Source organism: Pteronotus mesoamericanus, unplaced genomic scaffold, assembly GCF_021234165.1.
Source record: "Pteronotus mesoamericanus isolate MK-2021 breed Mesoamerican mustached bat unplaced genomic scaffold, CSHL_Meso_final contig_263, whole genome shotgun sequence".
Classification (NCBI taxonomy): Eukaryota; Metazoa; Chordata; class Mammalia; order Chiroptera; family Mormoopidae; genus Pteronotus; species Pteronotus mesoamericanus.
Window position 1 is genome coordinate 8,111,539 of NW_026555112.1, and position 21,593 is coordinate 8,133,131.

Here is a 21,593-nt window from a genome sequence, read left to right on the forward strand (position 1 = left end):
GTGTCTCATGCGGCCAGGATTAGTATTCAGGTTACTATCCATGGGAGCCACTTAAGGTCAAGGACAAAGTGAGTATACTACAAAATTGTGTGTTCATTTATGAGAGTGTAAGTTCAAGTTAGTTGAAGAAAAGTGGTCCAATGTACTGAAAGAAAGAAGAAAAGTATTTTACTAATGTATAGAAGACAACAATATCAGGAATTAGGTAAGGAGATATGGTGTAGTAAGAACAAAGATACTTAACATACTTTGGAGTAGTATCCAGAAAGAAAAATCTTACTGTAGCCTGAAAATAATTGGTTATTCCAAAATTTAAACTATGTTATTCATTACACAAATTAAAAAATGAACATATAAGTGATGACACAAACATATAAAGCAGAACTGTCAAATCTGCCACTGTCAAAACTTTCTTTTGTAGAAAACTAACACTCCTTAGCTAAAGATGGATGGTTAGAAATGACAGTGACTTATTCCATGACTTAAAGGAATCAGTATTTCATGGATCCATGTAATAAATATTACTCATTGCTTAAAACTAGACTATCTTAAAAAATAAAACTAGACTATCTACATGTAAAGTAAAAGTAGGATAATATTGCAGAAATAAATGAGTTTCCAAAACAATAAGGAGCAATATGATGTTTGCTTGTCCATCTACATAAATCATTATATAAATCTACATGAATACATAGTGTTACAAAACAAGATGCTGGCCTTCAAAATTACTAGTGAAACCTCGGTCAGTTTACACAGTAACATGAAAACATTCAAAGAAAGAAAAACCTAGGCAATCCTGATAATTTTCCAAATTGATATAATCCCAAGAAGACCAGACATACCTTTTCCATTATATGTACACTGGAAATTGAAAACTACCAATTAATTTGCTGACATCTCAACAAGTGTTTGTGATTTTTTAAAAAATCATTATTGTTTTTCTTTTAGAAAATTTGTATAATGAAAACTAATCAAAGCGTCATTGGGTTGTGCAGCTAAGATGAAAACAAGGACACTTAATCACACTGATGAAAGACAATGCAGAGAAACTCCATGGAGTCACCCTGGCAAGCATTACTGACCTCTTTCTGCTTCTAACTTTATTGGATTCAGCCTCATTCTCCCTCCCTCCACTCACCTTTCGGCGGTGTGGTTCCGGCTTCCGGCTCTTTATTTGGTTCTGTGTAGAAAGTACAAGCACATTTTAAAAAGTGTCTTAAGATATTTTATTGTGTGATGGGCATTGTGGGGGGCATAAATGAAAACAGACAGGTCATAAATGATGCTACATATACATTTATTATGCTGTACATGAATGATGAATTTGGGGATTATAATGTAGAGTCACATTAAACTTTTTATAAAAGCAATTAATCTGATTACTTTTGAAAAAAGTACATGTACAAACATACAATACAGATTTTGTTAAAATACATTCAGCTGTTGGGTTCATGTTAGAACATGCTGGTGTGGAACGAGTATAAAACATGGGTCATGCTCCAGTGGTCAATTAGTTAGCACACAGTACTTATAGTGAGTCCCTTCCTTGTAGACCCCAACAAGGGACTGACTGAATTTTTAAGGAAGTTTTGTCCATAGTGGCTTTAACAGTGTTCTAACAGTGTTTCTAATACTCTTCTAATAGTGCTCGTAGTGGTTCTAATAGTGTTTACTTCTAAATAACATTATAGTATTATTTTGATACAGACAAGATATAAAATCTATAATTGTACAATAGTTTCAAAGAAAATATTTTGGTGCACACATTAATCTTCTGCGTTGAGATGAGTGGCAGTAAGCGCAATATGATAGCAGTAAAATCAGATTTTATTATGAGACCATCTATTCTGCTTTTCTCTCTGATCAGAAGCATATTAGTTTAGATATCTGCAAATGGTGCCTGATTTGTGGTATATGCAAGAAAAGAATTCTTTCCAGTATGAACTCTCTCTCTTTTGATTGATTGTAGACCTGAATCTTAATTAACTAATAAAGGCACTTACAGCAGAGTTTAGTAAAAGAAGACATGGTTGAGCAACAAGAAGTCAGTATTGTGCAATGAATATGAAATATGGCACAATAAGGGAAACTTCATAGTGGCCCAGTGACAGCTACTGATCTGAAGAATGGAAGGGAAAGGTTATACCTGTAATGGCCTGTAGGTCCTCAGTCTACACAGTATTGGCAAAGGGAAGTCTGAATATGCAAGAAGGAAACCTACCAAAGAAGTTCCTAAAAAAGTCACAGATTGATACTGGTTGAAAGAAAATTAAACTTGAGCTTATCCCTGTTTACACTCATGTGGCACTGAGCCTGTTTCATTCATTTTGACACATAGCAATACTCTTCTGTAATATTTAAGGGTTTTGAGCATGTGATCTGGTATTCTTAGCTGGACAAAGAGGCTTGTGTGAGTAGTTAGATTTCTCAAACTGCCCTCCTGAAAATGATCCCCAGGGTGGAAGAGCTTCATAATCTCTTTATAAATTTCCATGCAAAAAGATTACCAGCAACTGAGGCTTTATTCATTTCCTGCTTTCAACTAGGCTGAACTGGTTTACAGTGACCTCCCACCCCTTGTCTTCACACCACATTATTAATTCAAGTAACACACATTAAATGCATTAAATCACATACTGACTTGTTGAAGTTCTTAGAGTTGTGCCCCATGTTTCAACATAGTGGCTGTATTTTGTTGAATTGTTCTCTGGTCTGTATTTTATTTTATTTTCTACTTGGGTGTAAGCAAACTGAATACAGGGAAATGTTTTCTACATAGATTAGTTCTCCACTACATCTTGGACAGTTTGTTTATGTCTAGTTATCAATAAATATCTGGTAGATAGCTCTGTATCCTTCTGAAGTGTTAGGGTAGAGTCGTGCACATGGTCAATACCTCATGAATAATTCTTAAAAATTTTTTTTTCAATTACAGTTTACATTCAATATTATTTTGTATTAGTCTTAGGTATACAGCATAGGCATTAAACAATCATATACTTTATAAAGCATTTGCCCTGTTATTTCCAGTCCTACCTGGCTCCATACATAATTATTATGAAATTATTGATTATATTCCCTATGCTGTACTTTACATCCCCATGGCTATTCTGTAACTACCAACCTGTACTTCTCAATCCCTTCTCCTTTTTTAACCCAGGCGCCCAACCCCCCTCCCTTCTGGCAACCATCATTCTGTTCTCTGTGTGTATGAATCTGTGTGAACATTTCTTTAGTGAATGCTAGTTTCTCATCCTGGTCAAGGAGGAGGAGCGATGAAAGAGGGCACTTTGGTGTCTTCCCGGGAAAAGGTGCGTCGTTTTGGTCTGGAGATCCATGCTGGGTGCTTAGCATTCCACTTGGGCTTGTCATCCTTTCAATCCCCTTCTCTTCCTTAGGTCTATGTAGCTGCAAAAGCAGGCTTTCTCTGTTGTGTGGCATCGGGCACTGCCTCTACCTGCCAAGTTCACTGGAACTCTTGAGTCCTTGTTGTTTTTGTTGCCACCTGGTGGACAACAGGGTACTAAGAACTGGAGAAATTGGTTCTGAGGTTGAGCCGGCAGAGGCCACCAAATCTTAAATTTCTGGAAGTGCTTGATGGTGGCATAGTTGAAGTTGAGAAGAGACCGGTGATCTTCTGGGACATGGGATCTGCTCCCCACTCTCACAAGAAAGATGTGCATTTTGTTTGCCCTTAGCGATGTGTCACAAACCCTGCAAAGCCTTCAGCGCCTTGGAAACCCAGTCTCCACAACACCAAGGGTTTTATAAGTATATGACATGTCATACAAATTAGATCAACGTGAGAGGGTTATATAAACACAATGTGTTGTTGCTGTTGTTGTTATTGTTATTATTATTATTATTATTATAAACCTATCACCCCTGTGGTCATCCAACTTCTCCACAGGAGTTAAAGCTCACAGCTTCACTGAAGGCCGAACCATGCTGGGATAGACATTCTGAATTTGCAGCCCAAATGTGTGAGGTAGTGTTTTAACTTACCTTCCGGGGGTGGGGCTGGGGCTGGGGCAGGCACTTCATTTTCTAGAAATAAAAAGAGTAATGGAAGTGTTAGGCTCACGAATCATAGAGAAAAGCTACTTTCCATAGCCCCCGGCTGTGCTAAACTCCAGGCAGCCATCTTACCTGTACTGACAAGAAGGGTGAAGCAGGTACCTCTTGATTCCTGAGACACACTGCTGTTTAGTGTATGGTGTGAGGTGAGGATCTAAATGGTATCATACAGATTTTGAGGAGGTGGGAGAGGCTAGTGATGGACAGATCACAGGTAAAATGGGGATCCAGGTGGCAGAAGGCAGGACATTTCATGGCACTGAGCCTGTTTCCATTATCTGGAAAATTGGACACAACATCTAGCTTATATCATGGGGTTGCTGTGAGCATAAAATGAGACACTGTGAGTGGCAAGCATGTCCCTTAGAGCCTAAGGCATTCACATCCTGTAGAGTCTAAGGTGAGGCTGGTGCTCAGTCAACGAAACCTCACTTTTCCCACAGAGCAGGGGCACCACAGCATCTCTGACATCATCCCGCCTTCATGGGACAAAATTTCTGAATGCTGAGGAAACAAAAGGCCTCCGATTTGGCAGCATTTCCTTTTATAAGACGAACCCTCTGTTCACTGGGAAACAAAATCAACCCCTCTCACAGTTGTTTCTGGAAATACATATACCTGGGGTAGATTTCCACCTACACGTACTCGCGGTTTTCGAAGCTCCGGTTTTGAGGTTTTATATCTGGCTTCAGATATCCAGAATGTAGAGCAGTCTGGTGGTAAAGTCTGTTAAAGAAACTTTTGTTCAAGGATATGTCCGAGGAGCTAACGGCAGTCCCGTGACCAAAGGGCATGGAATTTCCCTTGTTGAATCCCCACAGAGGCCCAGAATTGGGAATTAGTGAATTAATGGCATGCGTGAAAACCAGCTGCTCCTCCAGGGCAGGAAGAAGCAGTTAAAGAAGGTGATATTTTTTACAATTACTTTCTGCTTGACAATTAAATAGCAAAGAAAAGTTTTTGTATTATAGGTATTTTGTGGGATCCCAGAAGCCTTATCTTTGTCTGGATCTAGGATTTTCCACATTTTTCCCCACAAGTGGCTATTTCCAAGCCAAATGGAAATGCCTCACAATGAGCAGTGTGACCCAAGAGTTCTCACCATGCGCAGGCCAAGCGCCGTGTTTCAGTCTGGGTGGGCTGGAGTGAGGACGGAAGGACCGACTTCTCAGCAACAGAAATCAAGAAAGGAGAGGTACAGGGCTTCCAAGGTGTAGCGACGTCATCTTCCTTTATTAATTTTTTGTGCCGGGTATAAACTCCAATTTATTGTTCAAAAAAACTATTTTCATTCAGATGACCATACATAAATACATCACTATTTACTAATTAGGGAGAAAAAAATGACTAAGTGGAAAAAACCATATAACCTTTCAGGCTGGCAGATGAAAATGTGTCAGGATGTGATATGGCTTAAAGATACAGTGAAAAACAACTGTTCCTTAGATGGCGTCAAGAGAAGGACTTTTGTTTCTTTGCGATGTCATGGAAAGGTTCTTTAATGCCAGTGTCAACCTGAAGAGCCAGTGTCAACCAAAAGGTCAAAGTATTTTATGTTCAGAGATCTGAGTGCAGAGATAGAACTCTAATGTTGACCTCTTGGCTTTGGGTGAGTTGATGCAACACCCAGATATCAGGAGACCAAGAGCGGGAAGCCAATTTCTCTGACACGCTGTCTTTAGGACTGTCACCCGTTGCCTGAGGACCTCTTCCTGGCTCTCTCCACAGACAAGCTTCAACAGCCTCCAGTCTTTTTCCCACAGCCGCAGGGATTACTTAGGCCACAATGGGGTTTCATCCTGTTACTCCACAAGAGAGGATCTCTGTTACCGGTTGGGTTAGGTCTTCACTCTTCAGGTTAACGTTCAAAGCCACTGTCGGCAAGCACTGCCTCCCTCTCCCTCAGGGGGCCCCTCTGCTCCAGAGCTGGTGTCTCTTTTCATTTTCTGACCTTTCTGTCATGAAGAAGGGTGAGGATCTTTTTCCCAAGAGACTTTCTGTTTTTTTCTCTACATACGATTGTGTCAGACAGACCTACACCTGATTAGTTGTGTGACCTGGTGCAATTCCTTAATCTCTATCAGCTTGGTGTCCCCGTCTGTGAAATGAGAATAGTAAGATAAATGACCCCCTAGGGTGCTAATCCTATATAAAATGCCCGGCACAGTTCCTGGCACATAGATAGAGCTCTAGAATTTTCGGCAACGACTATTAGCATTGCTGTGCTAGGCCGTCTTGGTCTGACTTTTTGACATTTCTCCTAAGACTCTCAGCGCTAATTATTCCATTCTGTTCCTCTCCCTTGTTTTCTTGGCCTTCTGGACCACATCATAATACACTCTTTATTCACTAATTATTTTAAAATTATTCTTCAGTTGTCTCTATATATTTATATTTCTTTTCCTTTCCAACTAAACAAGGACAGGGATCTTTCATTCCTTTCCTCTCTCCCTGGTACCTCGTTTTATTGTAGAAAACACATTAAATGACCAAAAAAAAATTAAGAAGAGCTCCTTTGGTGGTTGTGTATAAACTATCAAATTGGCTGTGCTTTCTCAGAATCTACGTAAACAAAGGCCTATTTTGTAAGGGAAGCTGTGGCTGCTTAAAATCCTGTTTTGGAAGTAAGGCCAAGGGTGAACGAATTCTAGTCAAATAAACAAAAGAAACTCGTCTTGGACACTGAAACTGTACATGTTGCCCTGAATGTGAATTCTCCATGTCCATTGTGTCTGTAGCCCCCATGTTCTATGTAACAGGCCCCAAAGCAAACCAAAGTAAGAATTTAAAAGGCTTAATTCAACTTCCAAGAAACCCACAGAAAATGGGTCATTAATAGTCAATGGCACCAGGTAGTCAGAAATACAAAAACATAGAATATTAATGACAGTACATTTGTAAGATGGTTGCAGGAAATAAAAGTAGAAAAATGCGTGCCTCCCTGGTAGGTAGGTGGAGCCAGACCTTTTCCTTCTAAAAATCATAGAAACCCTGTTACTTGACAGCCAGTGAAGGAATAAATAGAGCACAACCACTTTTTGGCACCTCCTGCATGAAGGACCTGGTATATGTTATTTCTTATAATCCATACAGCTCTATGAAGTCAGTACTACAGTTCCCTCCAGTTTACAGAGAAGAACTAAGTCCCTATTTGGCCGCACAGCTCAGGAAGCTCGGAGCAGGCTCTGGCCCAGGTCTGCCTGACCCAGCACCCGGGCTCTGCAGCAGGGGGCTGCACTTCCCCTCTCAGCCGCTCCGGCCGGTGGGGACAGAAGTAAGCTATGGACCTTTCAGGGACATTATTGCATCTCATCCTACCCCCCCACACTGAACTGATTGGTTTTATTGTCACGGCCACATGGCCTCATACGGATGTTGCCCTGTCTGTTGGAGTGGCGTGTGCCTTAATTTCCTCATCTATGCAATGGAAATGATAGCAGAACCCATTTCAAGGGTTGCTGGCAGGAATGAGTGAGTTCCTGCAGGGATAGGGAACATGGTACACACTTTGTATGTTCTATCCCTTTGTGGTTATCATCATCTTTATCAGAATTTTACTCTGACACACCTGTGAGCATGATACTCATGTCTTTCTACAGATGCCACCTGCTAGGGATTGACCTTATTTCGAGGTCTGTGGGCTGCGTCATATTAGAACATGTTTGAAATTGGGGTGGGAGGTGAGGAAGCGTCTGGAAACTGAACAGAGAAGGTTGGCCTTTCGCTCTCCTACTGTAAAGTGGTAATAACTGACTTTGATGAAGTTTACATGCAATACATAGAGTTTGCACAGTGCAGATAACTTGATCAATCAATCGATCTTATGGGACAGAAAAGATAAAGAAATGAACTCTCAATGGTTTTCAGAGCATTTGAAACAAAGATTTGCAGCTGTCTTAACCCTGGAGAGATGGGAAGCCGGGAGTGGCAAAGGCCAAGCAGCATATGACTGCGGCTGAAAATAAACAATTGCCAGTAAGCCTCAGGGCCCTGGCGCCCTCTTACTTCAGTTTACACCTTTGTCTCTGACCTTGCCTATAGTTTTGTCCACGCCTCTAAAAATCATTTGCATGTTCCCAAAATTTGCTGGCTGCCTCTATAACAAAAATTCATTCATACCATTTTCCATAGGACCCCACTGAATAGGGACCATAAGAAGAAGGCCCCATGCAATCAGAATTCATTGAGCTCCCACCATGAATTTAATAAGGGGGAGGTGGAGCTTATAAAGAAGGCTAAGATGAGATGCCAGTGTCTAAGAGGCTCACAGGTAAATGAGCTGCCTTTTCTATCAGTTTACTCACCAAACCAGGTAGCCTTGCTCTCTTAAACCATTTGAAAGTCACCACCTCGAGGCCCCTCCAGTGCTTCCGAAACTGAGGTGTGCACACAGATCATTTAGGGATTTGCTCAAGTGCAGATTCTAACTCTGGGTTCAAGAGTCTGCATTTCTAACAGGCTCCCAGATGATGCTGATGCTGCCAGTCCCTGACACACACTTTGAGTGACAAGGCTCAGAATATGCCCTAAATATCACCAAGTCCTCTCTATTTCAAATGCCATTGTGAATGCTACAGGGTTTATAGGAGACGGAGACTTTTCTTCTCTCTTTGACCACAAGCTTCTTGAGGACAAGGCCTGTCTCCTTCTTTGCAAATTCTGCACAGCAGGTGCTCCATAAATATAGTTGACTGGCAGCCTGTTCCTACAGCACAAAAGCCCCTTCTCCTCGCTGCCAAGAAATGAAGAAGCAGCCCCGGGCACTCCAAGGGCAGCTTTCTTGGTCTGTCTTACCCACAGGGAACACAATGTCTCCCATTGGTGACCCTCCCGCTGGCTGTATGCTCACAGGCAGTCATCCAATCCCATTATTTATATTTCTTCTTATTGTCAACACTTTTCTTCCACTTCTTAACAAGGTCAGGAGAGCAATTACGGCTAGATTTTTGGCCATCAGTGACGGAACACCAATTGCCTTTCTAAGGAATCACCTCTTTCAAAATCTGGCCTACATTTCTTAGCAAAAACCCTTCAGAACAAGCATGCCACCTCCCCTGTCAACTAGCTTAGCGTTGCTGTGACTATCAGAAGGCACCCAGTCTTAGGAAGTGCTTGATATCTTCCCTTTTAACATTAAGAGTGAACACGCATTTACTCAGGTGAGGTCCTACTATACCTTGCTTTTTCAAAAACAAAGGGCAAATTCCATGCAACTTCTCTGCCAGGTGAATAAAGTTGGCTTTTTGCCTCCCTCCCCTCATTTTACTGTCTCCATTAGAAAACATACTAACAGGATTGACTAAAGAAGTGGGTATATACTAGTTGATATTTATAAAGTTTTTTAACAAAAAGAAACTAAGGCATTCTGAAAAATTAAGCCTAGGGAACTTTTTTAATAAACAACATGCAAATTAATCGAATTCTAAACCAGCACGCGCCTTCCTCCTTTGGCAAAGGCGGCTGTTCTTTGATCCTGTCTAATTCACAGATATAGCCTTTCCCTCTGCAACCCTGAAATGCTTTCAAAGGGCTTGAGCTATTTATGGTGGATTTTTCCTATGACCACCTACTGTAAAAAGCACAGGTATGCCATCAATGGCAGGCCTTCACAGCGAGTGCCAGGGCATTCTAATTGACGGGCACCGGTGGCAGCTATTAAATAGACAGCTCATCTGTGGCCTTTGTGCTGCTGTTACAAGACTGGGAACCCAAAACCCCCAAAATGGGTCCCCAGTGTGGTCTGTCTCTACTTTCAATGATCAAGGGTTCCATGGTCAACCAATGAGAGGGGGAAAAATTTGAAGTCTTAAGAGGCATTAACCTGCCTCTCTGCATGGATGTCTCTACACCAAAATGATACAAACAACCCAGCTCTCTCCTTCCCATGGGCTCACCTGCTCAAATAATATATTAAAAATATTTTATGGATCTTCACGTGCAATTTAATTTAGCTTTTTGATAGCATGAAGGAGAAAGTTATATCGCATGCTATGTTGGCATAGAAAAGACATAAAAACATGTAACAGTCATTATCCTTGAGTGATAGAATTCCAGGTCTTTTTTGCTTTTTGTGGTTTTCTTTTTGTCACTTTATACAAATAAAATAAATATACTAAAACCATCCTTTGGTAATTTGGGGTACAGAAAAATATTGTACGTTATTCTTAATTATTATTTCTTATTCCTCAAGTCAAATTCTTGGTTTGAAGTAAAATATAGGGTCTGGCACAAATAATACCCCTTTTTATTGCAAAATCTTTTATTGCAAAATCATAAGCATATAATTCTGTAACACAACAATATCACACTCCAGCATCACCATGTGATATTTTAGGTGAAATGTTCAAATAAAAACTATAAATTATTACACCTGTATTATTACCCTACCAGTCACACTCAAGCAGGCATTACTTCTGCCAGACGCTGTGTGTGAATATCTTACATATTGTAAACATTATGATGAATCAGGCTCTACCTGACCAATTCCAGTTTTGTCACTTTTAGTGGTATAGCAAATTATCTTTCTTTTTAAAGTAAATATGTCATAATCACTGTGAGGTGCACCCACCGCTGACAGTGTGGTTTGCCCTGTGTACATGTTGCAGTCTGGACCTCACGGGCCTAGATAGCAGAACAATGGAAACTGCTTTAATATAAACTATGGTTCACGGGGTGGGGGGGATGTTCAAAAGTCTTAGGGGAGTTTTGATTATATAAATCATAAGTGTCACCAAAATAATCAGCAAACACAAATGACAGTGTATTTCTACCTGTCATCTTGCTTATGCATCGGAGATATCAATTTTAGCCATAAACTGTTTAATTTAATGTTTTTATGGTTTTGATGTTTACTTTGTCCCCATTCTATTCATTGCACTATAGGTACTGACATTTTACACCTTGAGATTTAAGAGAATTACACATTTTTTTAGAGACAATTCTATATTAATTTACGATCGTGATTCTCAAAGTATGGTCTGGGGTCCCCAAGAGTCCCCAAGACCCCTTTGAGGAGTCCATAAGATAAAAACTATTTTTTAAATAATGCTAAGACATTATTTGCCTTTTTTCACTCACATCCTCTCATAAATATGCTGTAACACTTCCCTAGTGTGTACGTGTGACGACACAATGCTCTGACAGCTAATAAAACTTTTGCTGTGTATTCTTATATTGTAAAATTTTATCAGTTTTAGTTCCTAATATAGTAAATATTGATAGATATGATGAGTAAAACAAATGCTTTTTAATTTCCTCAATAATCATTAAAAGTGCAATGGACCCGAGACCAAAGAGTTTAAGAAATGCTTAGAATTTATTGCAAATTTTGTTAAAAAATATTTTGTGTGTATGCTTTTTGCTTTTTTTAAAAAAAACAAACTCATGTCATATGCCTTGTTTTGAAAAAATCTATAGCCTTGATTAATAAATAAAGCAGTCAGAATAAAAGCCATAAATTGATTTAGGGGGTAATAACTTATTTTCCTACAGCAATAATAGAGATAAAAGGGCAATGTTGTCTAGTACCACCTATCTTATTCAGAATTTAGCTGCCTAGTAACCTGACTTACTGAGACAACAACAGCTGACCAGCACTTTTAAAAGAGTCTCCCAAGGACAAGATGGATTTGTCTCAAGCTCCTCAAGCCCCTCAAGCCCCTCAAGCTCCAAACACTAAGAGCTCAAGTGCTTTCTCACAAGAGAAGTCCCTGACCCAGGTCCTCAGTTAGTCTGGGAGCTGGAAGGCCTGCAGTGAGGCAGGCCAGGTGCCCAGGGAACAACATTTAAGGAGGCACTCACTCACAGGTGCTGACCCTACACTTGCACAACCCTGAGAGTGAGTGCCTCCTTAAATGTGGTGCCTTAGGTGCCCTGCTGACACTCTGTGGACTAGCCCTGCTCAGCCAGATTAATGACCTGGTCTAGGGTCCAGAGCGAACAACCAACAACCAACGGAAGAGAAGGGACTGCTTCACACACTGACTGAAAGAGGAATGAAAGAAGACGGCAGCCCCGAGCAAGGAATGAAACAGGAAAGCTATGAAAAATTGGACCCAAATTCCAAATACAAATAATATGAACCCACTTAATACGAACGCAAATAATTTGGGCTCTCAGGATATCACATGGTACAATAACTAATACCCAAAATTTAAAACAAAGTTTAATTATATCGATTCTAGTTTGTTTTTAAAAGCAAGGAATAATATATTATGTTTTAGGTATGTTTCTCTACAAATTGTTTGAAATAATAAAGTTTAAGAACAAAAACTTTTTGCTATCCGGAGAATCCAGCTATTCAGAATGATTCAATCAATTTAATACATATTTATTTACTGTGGCTAAATATTGCCAAAGAGTGTATTTTATGGTGCTGAATAGATGAAGTTTCATTGTGCATCAAGTATGTAAAATTTCAGTGGCTCATTATTCAATTTGATGGAATTTCCCTGAATCCAGTTTTTTTTCTTCCCCTAGTCGACTTGTTCTTACATCTTTCTAATTACAAATGTTTCAACTTAAGATGTCATTCCTCACAGGAAGAGGGTTAAAATGTGATTAGTATTACATTGCACACAACAGCTTCCCACTATTAACATGGGGCTGGATGAAAATAAGGCCTTTTGCTAAGATCTGATGACTTGTCACATTATCCTTATTCTTACATGCTTTAAAGTAAGACTTGAATGGGGGTTGAATGGCATAGCAGTGTGGGAAAACCTTCACTCAAATTGAAAAAGTTTAAAACCTTTACACAGGTCAAAAGAAAATTATTGCAATAGTGATTTGAAGTGTTAACAGTCTCCTCATTCAGTCCCTTGTTCTGCCTTTCCTGGGGGTCTGTCCCCAGGCTGACCATCACCAGGATCACATCACTCTTAGGTGGCTATAGGTTATCAGATACATTCCTTAAAGGCCTTGCCCCAAGGCATTGCTGGCCTTCACATTGGGTAACTTTCTAAAAATAGAGGACGGACAGTGCCAATGCCAGGTGGGGTCATAAAAATAAAATTCCACAGCAGTAAACACAGTGGCACTCAATCAATCACCCACCATGTCCATATGTGATTATGGGGAGTTCTTTATGTTGTTATCTCGGAAATACTCAAATGTGAGGAAGACTCCGCCTGTGAAAAAGCACCCCTGGTGGGGAGAGAAATCTTAATATCCAGCAAACCCAAGCGTGGTAACCCTTGGTGGCAGATTTAGGTACATGCACAGGGTGACTCCTTTACCTAGGTGAGAAAGGCCATGCCCCACAATGGGACAGGGAACAAACTGGTTGTCATCAGCTGTCCAACAACTGGGGAGCCTCAGCTGGACACGGCGCATTTCACTGGGAACACAACAGGGGCTTTTAGGTTACAGAACTCTTATTTTGATCCCAGGTTAAAAAAAGGGGGGGCTTATGGTAGTACCAATGATGGCTATGATAGTAACAACTCTTTTGCAATGTATTATAAACACAGGGTAAGGAGGTGGGTAGTGGTTGTTATGTATCTTACAGTGGTTGTCATATATTGGTGGAAATATCCTCAAAATTGATACTAAATGTGAAGCATTTAGCACCTTTAACAGATGAAATTTCTGAGTTTTTTGCTTTAGAAGGAAAATGTAGTTATTATTTGCCAAGTCCTGTTCTGAGCTTTTTACTTGATTTATCTCATTTAATTCTTATAGAGATCCAATGAGTTAGGTACTATGATTATTCTCATTTACAAATGAGGAAACTGAGGCATATGAAGTGTAAGTAACTCAATACTTGCGCAATTGGACTTTGAACTGTCTAGAGTGGTCTGTGAATAATAGTATCTTTGTTTATATCACTGTTTAATAACTAATATTGTTTACTTAATATGCATAAAAATCCAAAATATATACTATATGCAGAACAACTCTAATGCAATCTAACTTAAAAAATTAGAAATTAAAATGGGGAATTATAAACATAGGCAAATTTTCAGTTATAAGTGGAGAATTCTGTTCCAAGATATATAAAATTTTATAGAACACAGAAGCTATTCCCTTTTCAAAAATATTTGATGTTATTTAGAGGAAGAATTAGATGATATTGGAGGAAAAAAAATTAGCTCAAGGTTCTTATAAATGTCTCACACATAAGATAAAAATTAATAAAACAAAATTATAAGCTCTAACATCAACATATTGTTAGATATAATTTTAGATATTGTATTGCTGTGCCAACTAGGCCCATAAAAAGATTCCTAAGGGAGTACAAGAGGGCAAAAGTCTTACCAAAGTGGATTTCAGACTTGAACCACCGTAGGATGGGGCAGCACTAGAACAGATTGAGACACAAATTGCTACAAGAACACAGAGAATGGTAACTCTGCCTTGAAAGGTGTAATGAAAGTCCGATTACAAGCAGGGTTTTGTGAACTCATTTTCAAGGGAGAAATGCTCATGTGAATAAATGATCTTGGTCTTTCTCTTTGCCAAATCAACCACTTCACACCCCAACCTGATGGAACCCAAAACTTCACAGTGCAAATATATATAAAAGCACACAAAAAACCTGCCCTGTGGATGGGAATACCCTGAAATGTGGTTTGTTGTCTATCTGTGTGGCTATCCCATATAACACACACTCTATGCAAATTATAACTGGGCCTATCCATGCAAAAGAAACTTGGGTCCAACAAGGCAATATCGTCACTGAAGTTTTGAGGCTGTCTTTGTAAAAGGCTCTGGGGACAGGAGCCCTGTTCTCTCTGGTGATGAGACAATGTGCATATACATGTAGGAAATTAAGTGATAAAGTCTCTTCTTCTTTTTCACAGTTTCATATTCCTTAATTATTATACTTTCAAATTTTAGGAAACTGCCATACTCTGAATCAACTGAGGGCTCACAGAAAAGACATCTGTTCCCATCACAAACTGACATAAAGTAAAAACAAAGAAAGAAGACATGGCCCTACCTCCTCAGCTACACACATGAAATTAAAAGTTTTCTGCTTATTTTTGATTACTAGAGCTTTAATCCTGTTCTTTATTACCTAACACACCCAAGCATGTCTAGAGATGAGATCTAGAATTACCACTCTTGGCTAAGAGTATTTTGTGTCTATTAATATAGGTTTCATAGACTAATTATAGGGGAGTACAGACAAAAATAGTAATTATTAACAATAATAAAAATTCTTCTCTATGTGTCCATAAAGAGCCTACAAATAACTTTTAAAGGAAACAATCACCAGAAATTTAAGAAAAAATAACAAAAACGTTGTCTAGGGCTATAAAAACAACAGCACTTATTTCCTTTCATAGCAGCCAGTTCCCACAAAAATCTCTGAAATTTACAAAAGCATATTTTTTTTTTACAGAAGTATTGCAAAAACATTGTTTCATATTTGCTCACGTTTTTAAAGTGACTGTTTATTTATTTATTTTTGCGACCAAGCTCTTTTTGTTTTTGTTTTGTTTTTAAGCGACTTCAGCCTGGGTAGTTTTGTTCCATACTCATGTCAGATTCAGGGACTTTGAAATCGGTATAAATAAGAAAACTGTCAATTGTCCATAAGGAGTCTAAAATGAAATGTTTCGAGGCCATGTCATCGACAAAATAAATTGAACCATTGAGAGAACAAAGGCTCCTTTAAGTAAAATACTACACGTTTTCCTTTCGCTTGAGCCCCTCAGAGCCGCCAGAGCACCAAACCTCGACCTCTGTTCCCTTCACGAAGTTTCTTACTTGCTTACTTTGCTGCTGTTTGAAAGATCTGAGGGAGACCTCTTCTGACTTACTGGATGAGAAGTAAGTTTACAACTTGTTTTACCCATTTTTTTAAAGCGATATATTTAGGGCGCTTGAAAGGAAAGGATTGGCCAATCCTTTATTTATCTTCCTAACAGGTGCAGTCCGGACAGTCATAAAATCAGGCTACCGAAAAAGAATGATTTTGCCAAGTATTAAGTCCCTTTGGTGTGCATTTGCCCCAGAGTATTCTTTCTGACAACGGATAGCTCAGATCTACACCATACTGCTCCAGTACAGCATAGCCATGTTTTCTCAGGGGAAGAAGAACATTGTGGCATTCATTCATACTACTCCTTTATTCCTCTTCCAAATCTTTAACTTGCCCTAAATGAACCACTGAAAATAGAAGAATAGTTGCCCTTGATAAAATACCTTCTCCCTCTTCTCCCTTTCTTTCCCTTACTTCCTGCAAATGAACTTTTTCCCAATTTGAGAGAAAGGTAATATTTTATATATAAGATGACTTTTGTAAAGACAAACTTATTGTGGTGTTTGAAATAAACCATTCAGTCTCCTGCAGGTAGAAAGTGAAGGTCAAAGAGTGAATACAAGAGGGAGATTTCCTGTCACCAGGGTTCCTTTTCTGATGATGATTAACCGTTGAGCAATGCTGAGAAATAGGCAAGAGGTAATGAATGCTGCTCTACATTGGGATAGTTTTGGGGCTTTGTGGAGTTTTAAAATGTGATGAAATCTCTAGGGAACCAAGAAAGAAAGATATAGCAAATCAAAGAGTCCTTTGGACTTAAAGTTATTCTCCATTACTACATCCCCGCCTATTTCTACTGAAAAAGGCCAAGTTAGATTAGATAGGCAGGTATTGCCTGTTGATATAGCAAAAGAATCTGTCACAACAATGCCATCCCTTTGACTCTTCGAGCCATTAGAATGGCCCCTTAAAAATAAATGGAGATACAGTCTTTCCATATGTTTGAGTTTGCAAGAAGAGATCTCACGTGGATGATGAAGAAATGACAATGAGTCTCCCAAGGGTTTTTTGAATGGTACACAAACACCAAGGAAGAACTTTTGCCCTTTTCCTGCAAGTTAGGTGCATAAAATATAAAAGGGACTGATATGTAACAAAAAGTGAAATTCCTGTTGAAGCCTCAACTTGGTGTTTTAGAAGAGAGTTTTTCTGGTATCTTTACATTTTGACAGTTAACAATTGTCTAAGTATATTAGGAACCAGGCTTTATGGTTTTAATTGTCACAAACTACAGAGATAAAATTCTGAAGAATCATTTTCTGGGGGGTTTAAGTGCCATTTATAGTGTTTTTAAACTATCAGAGATTCTACCAAAGAAGAAAAGCTTTTGCGATTTTCTAACTTCATGTTGATAACATTGCAAAAGAGAAATTTCCAGTGAAAGGTGATTTGTCTTTTTACACGGTAGAACCCAGAGGCAATTAACTATGAGGGCTTTTAAAACAGACACTGTGTTGAACATATTTCTAAAATCCCAGCAACTAGCTCATGGTAAGTGCTCCGTTAATTGTTGATACATACATACATGTATGCAAAGCATTCCCACAAATCTCAAAGTTTTTTCCCACACCTCCTGTCATTATTAGAATAGAATAACTTAAAATTACAAGGCTTCAGGTTCTGCATGAATTCAAAGTATAAGATAGACTTTTTAATCTAGAACAGGTAGTACAAATAATATTGTTCTCTAAAGAATAAATATACAACTGATAAAGGTGGAGGGGAGGGAATGGGAAGTGGATGCTCCTTAAAAATAATGCTCTCTTCCATCAAAAGGGGTTGACAAGTCATCCAGAATATTTTCAAGTGTCTAAACAAGGACCCAACAGTTAATCACTCCCATCAGAGTTCCTTGTTGAGGCCCAAAGTTACACCTATACATTTCCCTCCTCCTTAAAAGGTCCAGCTCTCCCAAGACCCAACAACATGAAGGTCCCAGAATTAGGCCACTGTAGGTTGGGAGGCAGACGAGAGATACATCATTTGCAAACTTCAGGTGCTGAAAACTCAGCCTCTTTCAAAGAGTTGCCAGGTCCTCCTGGATCCTGGGAGGGCCAGACAGCCCATGCAGTCTATCAAGAGTGACAGCAAGTGGTCATCTCCTTCCTGGGCATGGGGAAGAGAGGTGACGAGTCTTGTAGGGGCTGGAGGAGCCTGTGCCTTGGGAATGTTTCTGCAGATTGAAATGACTCTGAAGAATTGGTTTGGAGGCAAGTTTTATTCTTGAGGTTATCATTCAGAGGGATGTTTACATGGAATAAAACCAGCCCCAGTGAAAATGAAATCAGGAGAAGGAACAAGGAACAGAATAGTTCCTGAGTTGACACAGTCCTTACTGTTCTGTTGGAAACAATATTGAAATGCAACGATTTCACCAGGAAAATTCTTCAAGGTGCAGTTCGTTTAGGAATCAGCTCTGCTGGTAAGGAAACAAGTTTTAAAATCCCTGTACTTCCTCAAAGGGTTTTAAATAAATCAGTAGTCCTCTTTTTATCTCCACTCCCACCACCCAAATTTAAACCAACCAAAGAATCTATGAGTATAAAATTACTGTCCTGGGTTGGGGGACTCCTACACAGAATATCAAGAGTGCCTTTATAGCAAAAGAAAATCAGGAGGACTTTGTATCTGTTACTTTATTAAAAATATACATTTGGTGGGGGGGGGAGCTGAAGTTAAAGATATAGTTACCTCTTTTTAGGTCTAAAATGTCATTGTCTCTAAAAGTAGAATGGGTCAGACTGAGTAGTCAGACACAAAGTAAAAGTTTATCACACCTAGCAATCAGAATAATTTAATTAGCTTTGTAGGCTCTACAGTCTGTCATCCATTTGTAGAGTAGTTTTTCAATTTTCTTGTCATTATCGAGTGGGCTTTAAAATAACATACTCAAATTCATCCAAATGTGGGATAATTGAAACAATATTCTGTCCTTACTTAGGAAACAGAATGTATTTCATCCAAATAAGCCTTAAAGAGGCTAGTCAAGTGACAGATCAAATAAAAAGGACACTTAATACACATGTAAATCATTTGCATTACAAATAAGACACTTTAGCAGGGGTTGGACTCACTGCCCGATAGTCAGGATTAAGTTCCCATATTAATGCATGCATTTGGTGTGGTTATTTCGGGCGGAAGACTTCATCCATCAATGCCCTCCACCACTAAGTAAAGCCAACATGTAAACTGATCACCACAGCCTGTCAACACTGGTTACTTAATTACATAAAGAAAATATATTTCAAAGACTTTGGTTAGTATTTCAATTCGGGTTCAACGTCTAGCATCCTTTTCAAGACTCTTGAAAATAATGATTAAAAGCAGTTTTAAGAATTAAAAATGAAAAAACTAAATACTATATTTTGCTTCCTAATTTTTTTTGCATTTATTTGCAGAAGTGAAAAATAAAAATTCAGGGAATACTAATGAAGGCTAATATGAATGAAATAAAATTTTAAGCAGATGTTTCCATTCAAAATTAAATTAAGTGTACTTGTGCTGTTAATTTGTACTTTTCACTAGTCATTCCAGTAATTCCTAATACCAATTTATTTGTTATTAATTAGTACTTTCAAAATTTTGATTTTCTTATAGAAAGGAGAAACATTTCTTCTAATGAAGAAATATTTTCATGTTTTTCAGTTTAATTATTTTTAAAAGGCTACATATTAAGAAATTAGATACAATAGGACTTGTTAAAGAACACAATCCATCAGTGATATTCAAAGATTTCTTTCCATGCAAGGATTTAATAATATGATAACTAATAAAGTGCCAAAAGCACTGAAAAAGTTAAAAAATGCCTGCATCTGTATAGTCTAAATATCTTTCCATGAAAAAAAAAAATAGCCAATCTGGAATACTGTCACAAATTCTTTTTTGAAATCTTGATCAACTTTATTAACCATTTAAAAAAGTATTCCAAGTCACACCCTCCTACACACAAATTGCAAATACATGGTGCAAAATTTGTGATTGACCCTAAGAAAATACACTTGAAAATCAACTTGTTCACCATTAGCAATTAACATCCTTAAATTACTTTAAGAATCCCTTATAATTGAATGATAAAATTATAATTTGAAACTTCAGTCAATATTCCTTTATAAACTATCATTATCAGATATTTTCAAAGTGGTATACTTTTCCTATATTTTTCCTCTGGTCTTTTTATTTTCAAGGCTCTTTTCCTGAAATCACAGTGATTCTATTATTTTATAATCTATTTAAGAAATTGGATTTGTTTAAAAATAAATACCAAAATAAACACATTTTACTTAAAAAGTACAAGAAAAAGATTTACGGGTGAGTCTTACCCTTAGTGGGTTCTGGCATGGCCACAGGAAAAAGTTACTCTCCAAAGCGTTTGCTCCCCTCCAATAGCAGTTGACAGAAACCCCGCAGGCAGTCAGGCAGTCAGGCAGTTGAGAGATGGTGCAGGTCAGTGTGACAAGCAGTTGGGGAGAAATCCTGTGCTTTTGTACTGCCTCTGAAAGTCAATCATGTGGCACCGCCCCTTCTTCGGCACAAGGATGCTGGAACTTGACAGCTATGAGGACCTTTCTCACATCTGTTGCCTGCACTCCGCTCTCTCGCCTACTGGAAGGAACCTCCTGTCCGTCTCATGTGGCTGATGAGAACACCTCTAACTTTCTAAATTCAGCTGCAGCCTCGTGTTCCTTCTTACTCTTTTTTTTTCCTCTCTCTCTCTCTCTCTCTCTCTCTCTCTCTCTCTCTCTCTCTCTCTCTCTCTCTCTCTCTCGGAGTCCTGTGTTGCCTCAGGAGTGCAAAAAGTTTGCCAGGTGATTAAAAAAAAGAAATCAAATTAAAAATTGTAATATGCAAATTCAACATCTACCTTAATTCTGACTAAGATTATAAAGGAAAATCTTTGCATTAAGATGATAATTGTATGGTCCCATTAGATTTTATTTTTGTTTGTTCTTAGTTACTGGACTTAATTTTTTCTTATTTTTGTTAATAATAACGTTAATTTGAAAAGCCAAATTTTTATGCTGAATATCTACTCTTGTTTTATCCTCCAAGAATAGCAAAGGGTTCTATTAAGTAATACTTAGCCTTTACCTCTTCTTAAGAAATATCATTTAAAATAATTACATGGCATATAAAAGAATAAAGGAATGATGCACCCTCCCACATGGACGAGGCTTGAGTACAGTGCACTAAGTGAAAGAAACCAGACTCAAAAGACCATACGCTGTGCAATTCCATTTATGTGACATGCCCAGGATACTCAGAAAGTTGATTAGTGGTTGCCAGGGGCTGGGGGGAAGGTGAATTGGAAATGACTGCTAATGTATATGGAGTTTCTTTTAGGGATGAAAATATTCTGGAATTAGACTGTGGTGATGGTTGTACAATTCAGTGAATATATTAAAAACTACTGTATTGCATACTTAAAAATATACGGGGCATGGGCAAAGAAAGCCAGGCAGACCAGCAGCCACTGTTTTGTTTCAAGAGAGCAAACAGATACACAAATCTAACTTAAGATATTGGTAGACTGTCAGATTTGGTTTCTTCTCCAAACTCTCCAGAAACCGATGGAGACTTATGAACTATCAACTGGTCAAACTAAAAAAGACATTACTTTCTTTGTCCACATTCACGCCACTGCACAGACCAGGACTAAAATGAGTTTAAATGAAAAGACTCCTTGAGTGCCTTTATTGTTACTGTGTTTTCAAGATCATTCTCAAGAGACTTTGATTGATTTATACTG

The 21,593-nt window shown here is 38.5% G+C and overlaps 1 protein-coding gene across 3 annotated transcripts in view; it reads right to left on the reverse strand.

The window, feature by feature from the left end:
- The window catches only part of MYBPC1 (myosin binding protein C1), an 80,246-nt gene extending 59,795 nt beyond the window's left edge, over positions 1-20,451 (reverse strand). For 2 of the 3 annotated variants that reach the window (XM_054574636.1, XM_054574635.1), the window contains exons 1-3: positions 20,167-20,450; positions 4,006-4,047; positions 1,139-1,180 (exon numbers count right to left, since the gene is read on the reverse strand). In XM_054574636.1, coding sequence (XP_054430611.1) covers positions 1,139-1,180; positions 4,006-4,047; positions 20,167-20,185 — 103 coding nt within the window. In that variant the 5' untranslated portion in view covers positions 20,186-20,450. Of the gene's footprint in view, positions 1-1,138; positions 1,181-4,005; positions 4,048-20,166 lie in introns of all 3 variants that reach the window. The other variant, XM_054574634.1, reaches the window with a different exon arrangement.
- Between the last annotated feature and the right edge of the window lie 1,142 nt (positions 20,452-21,593).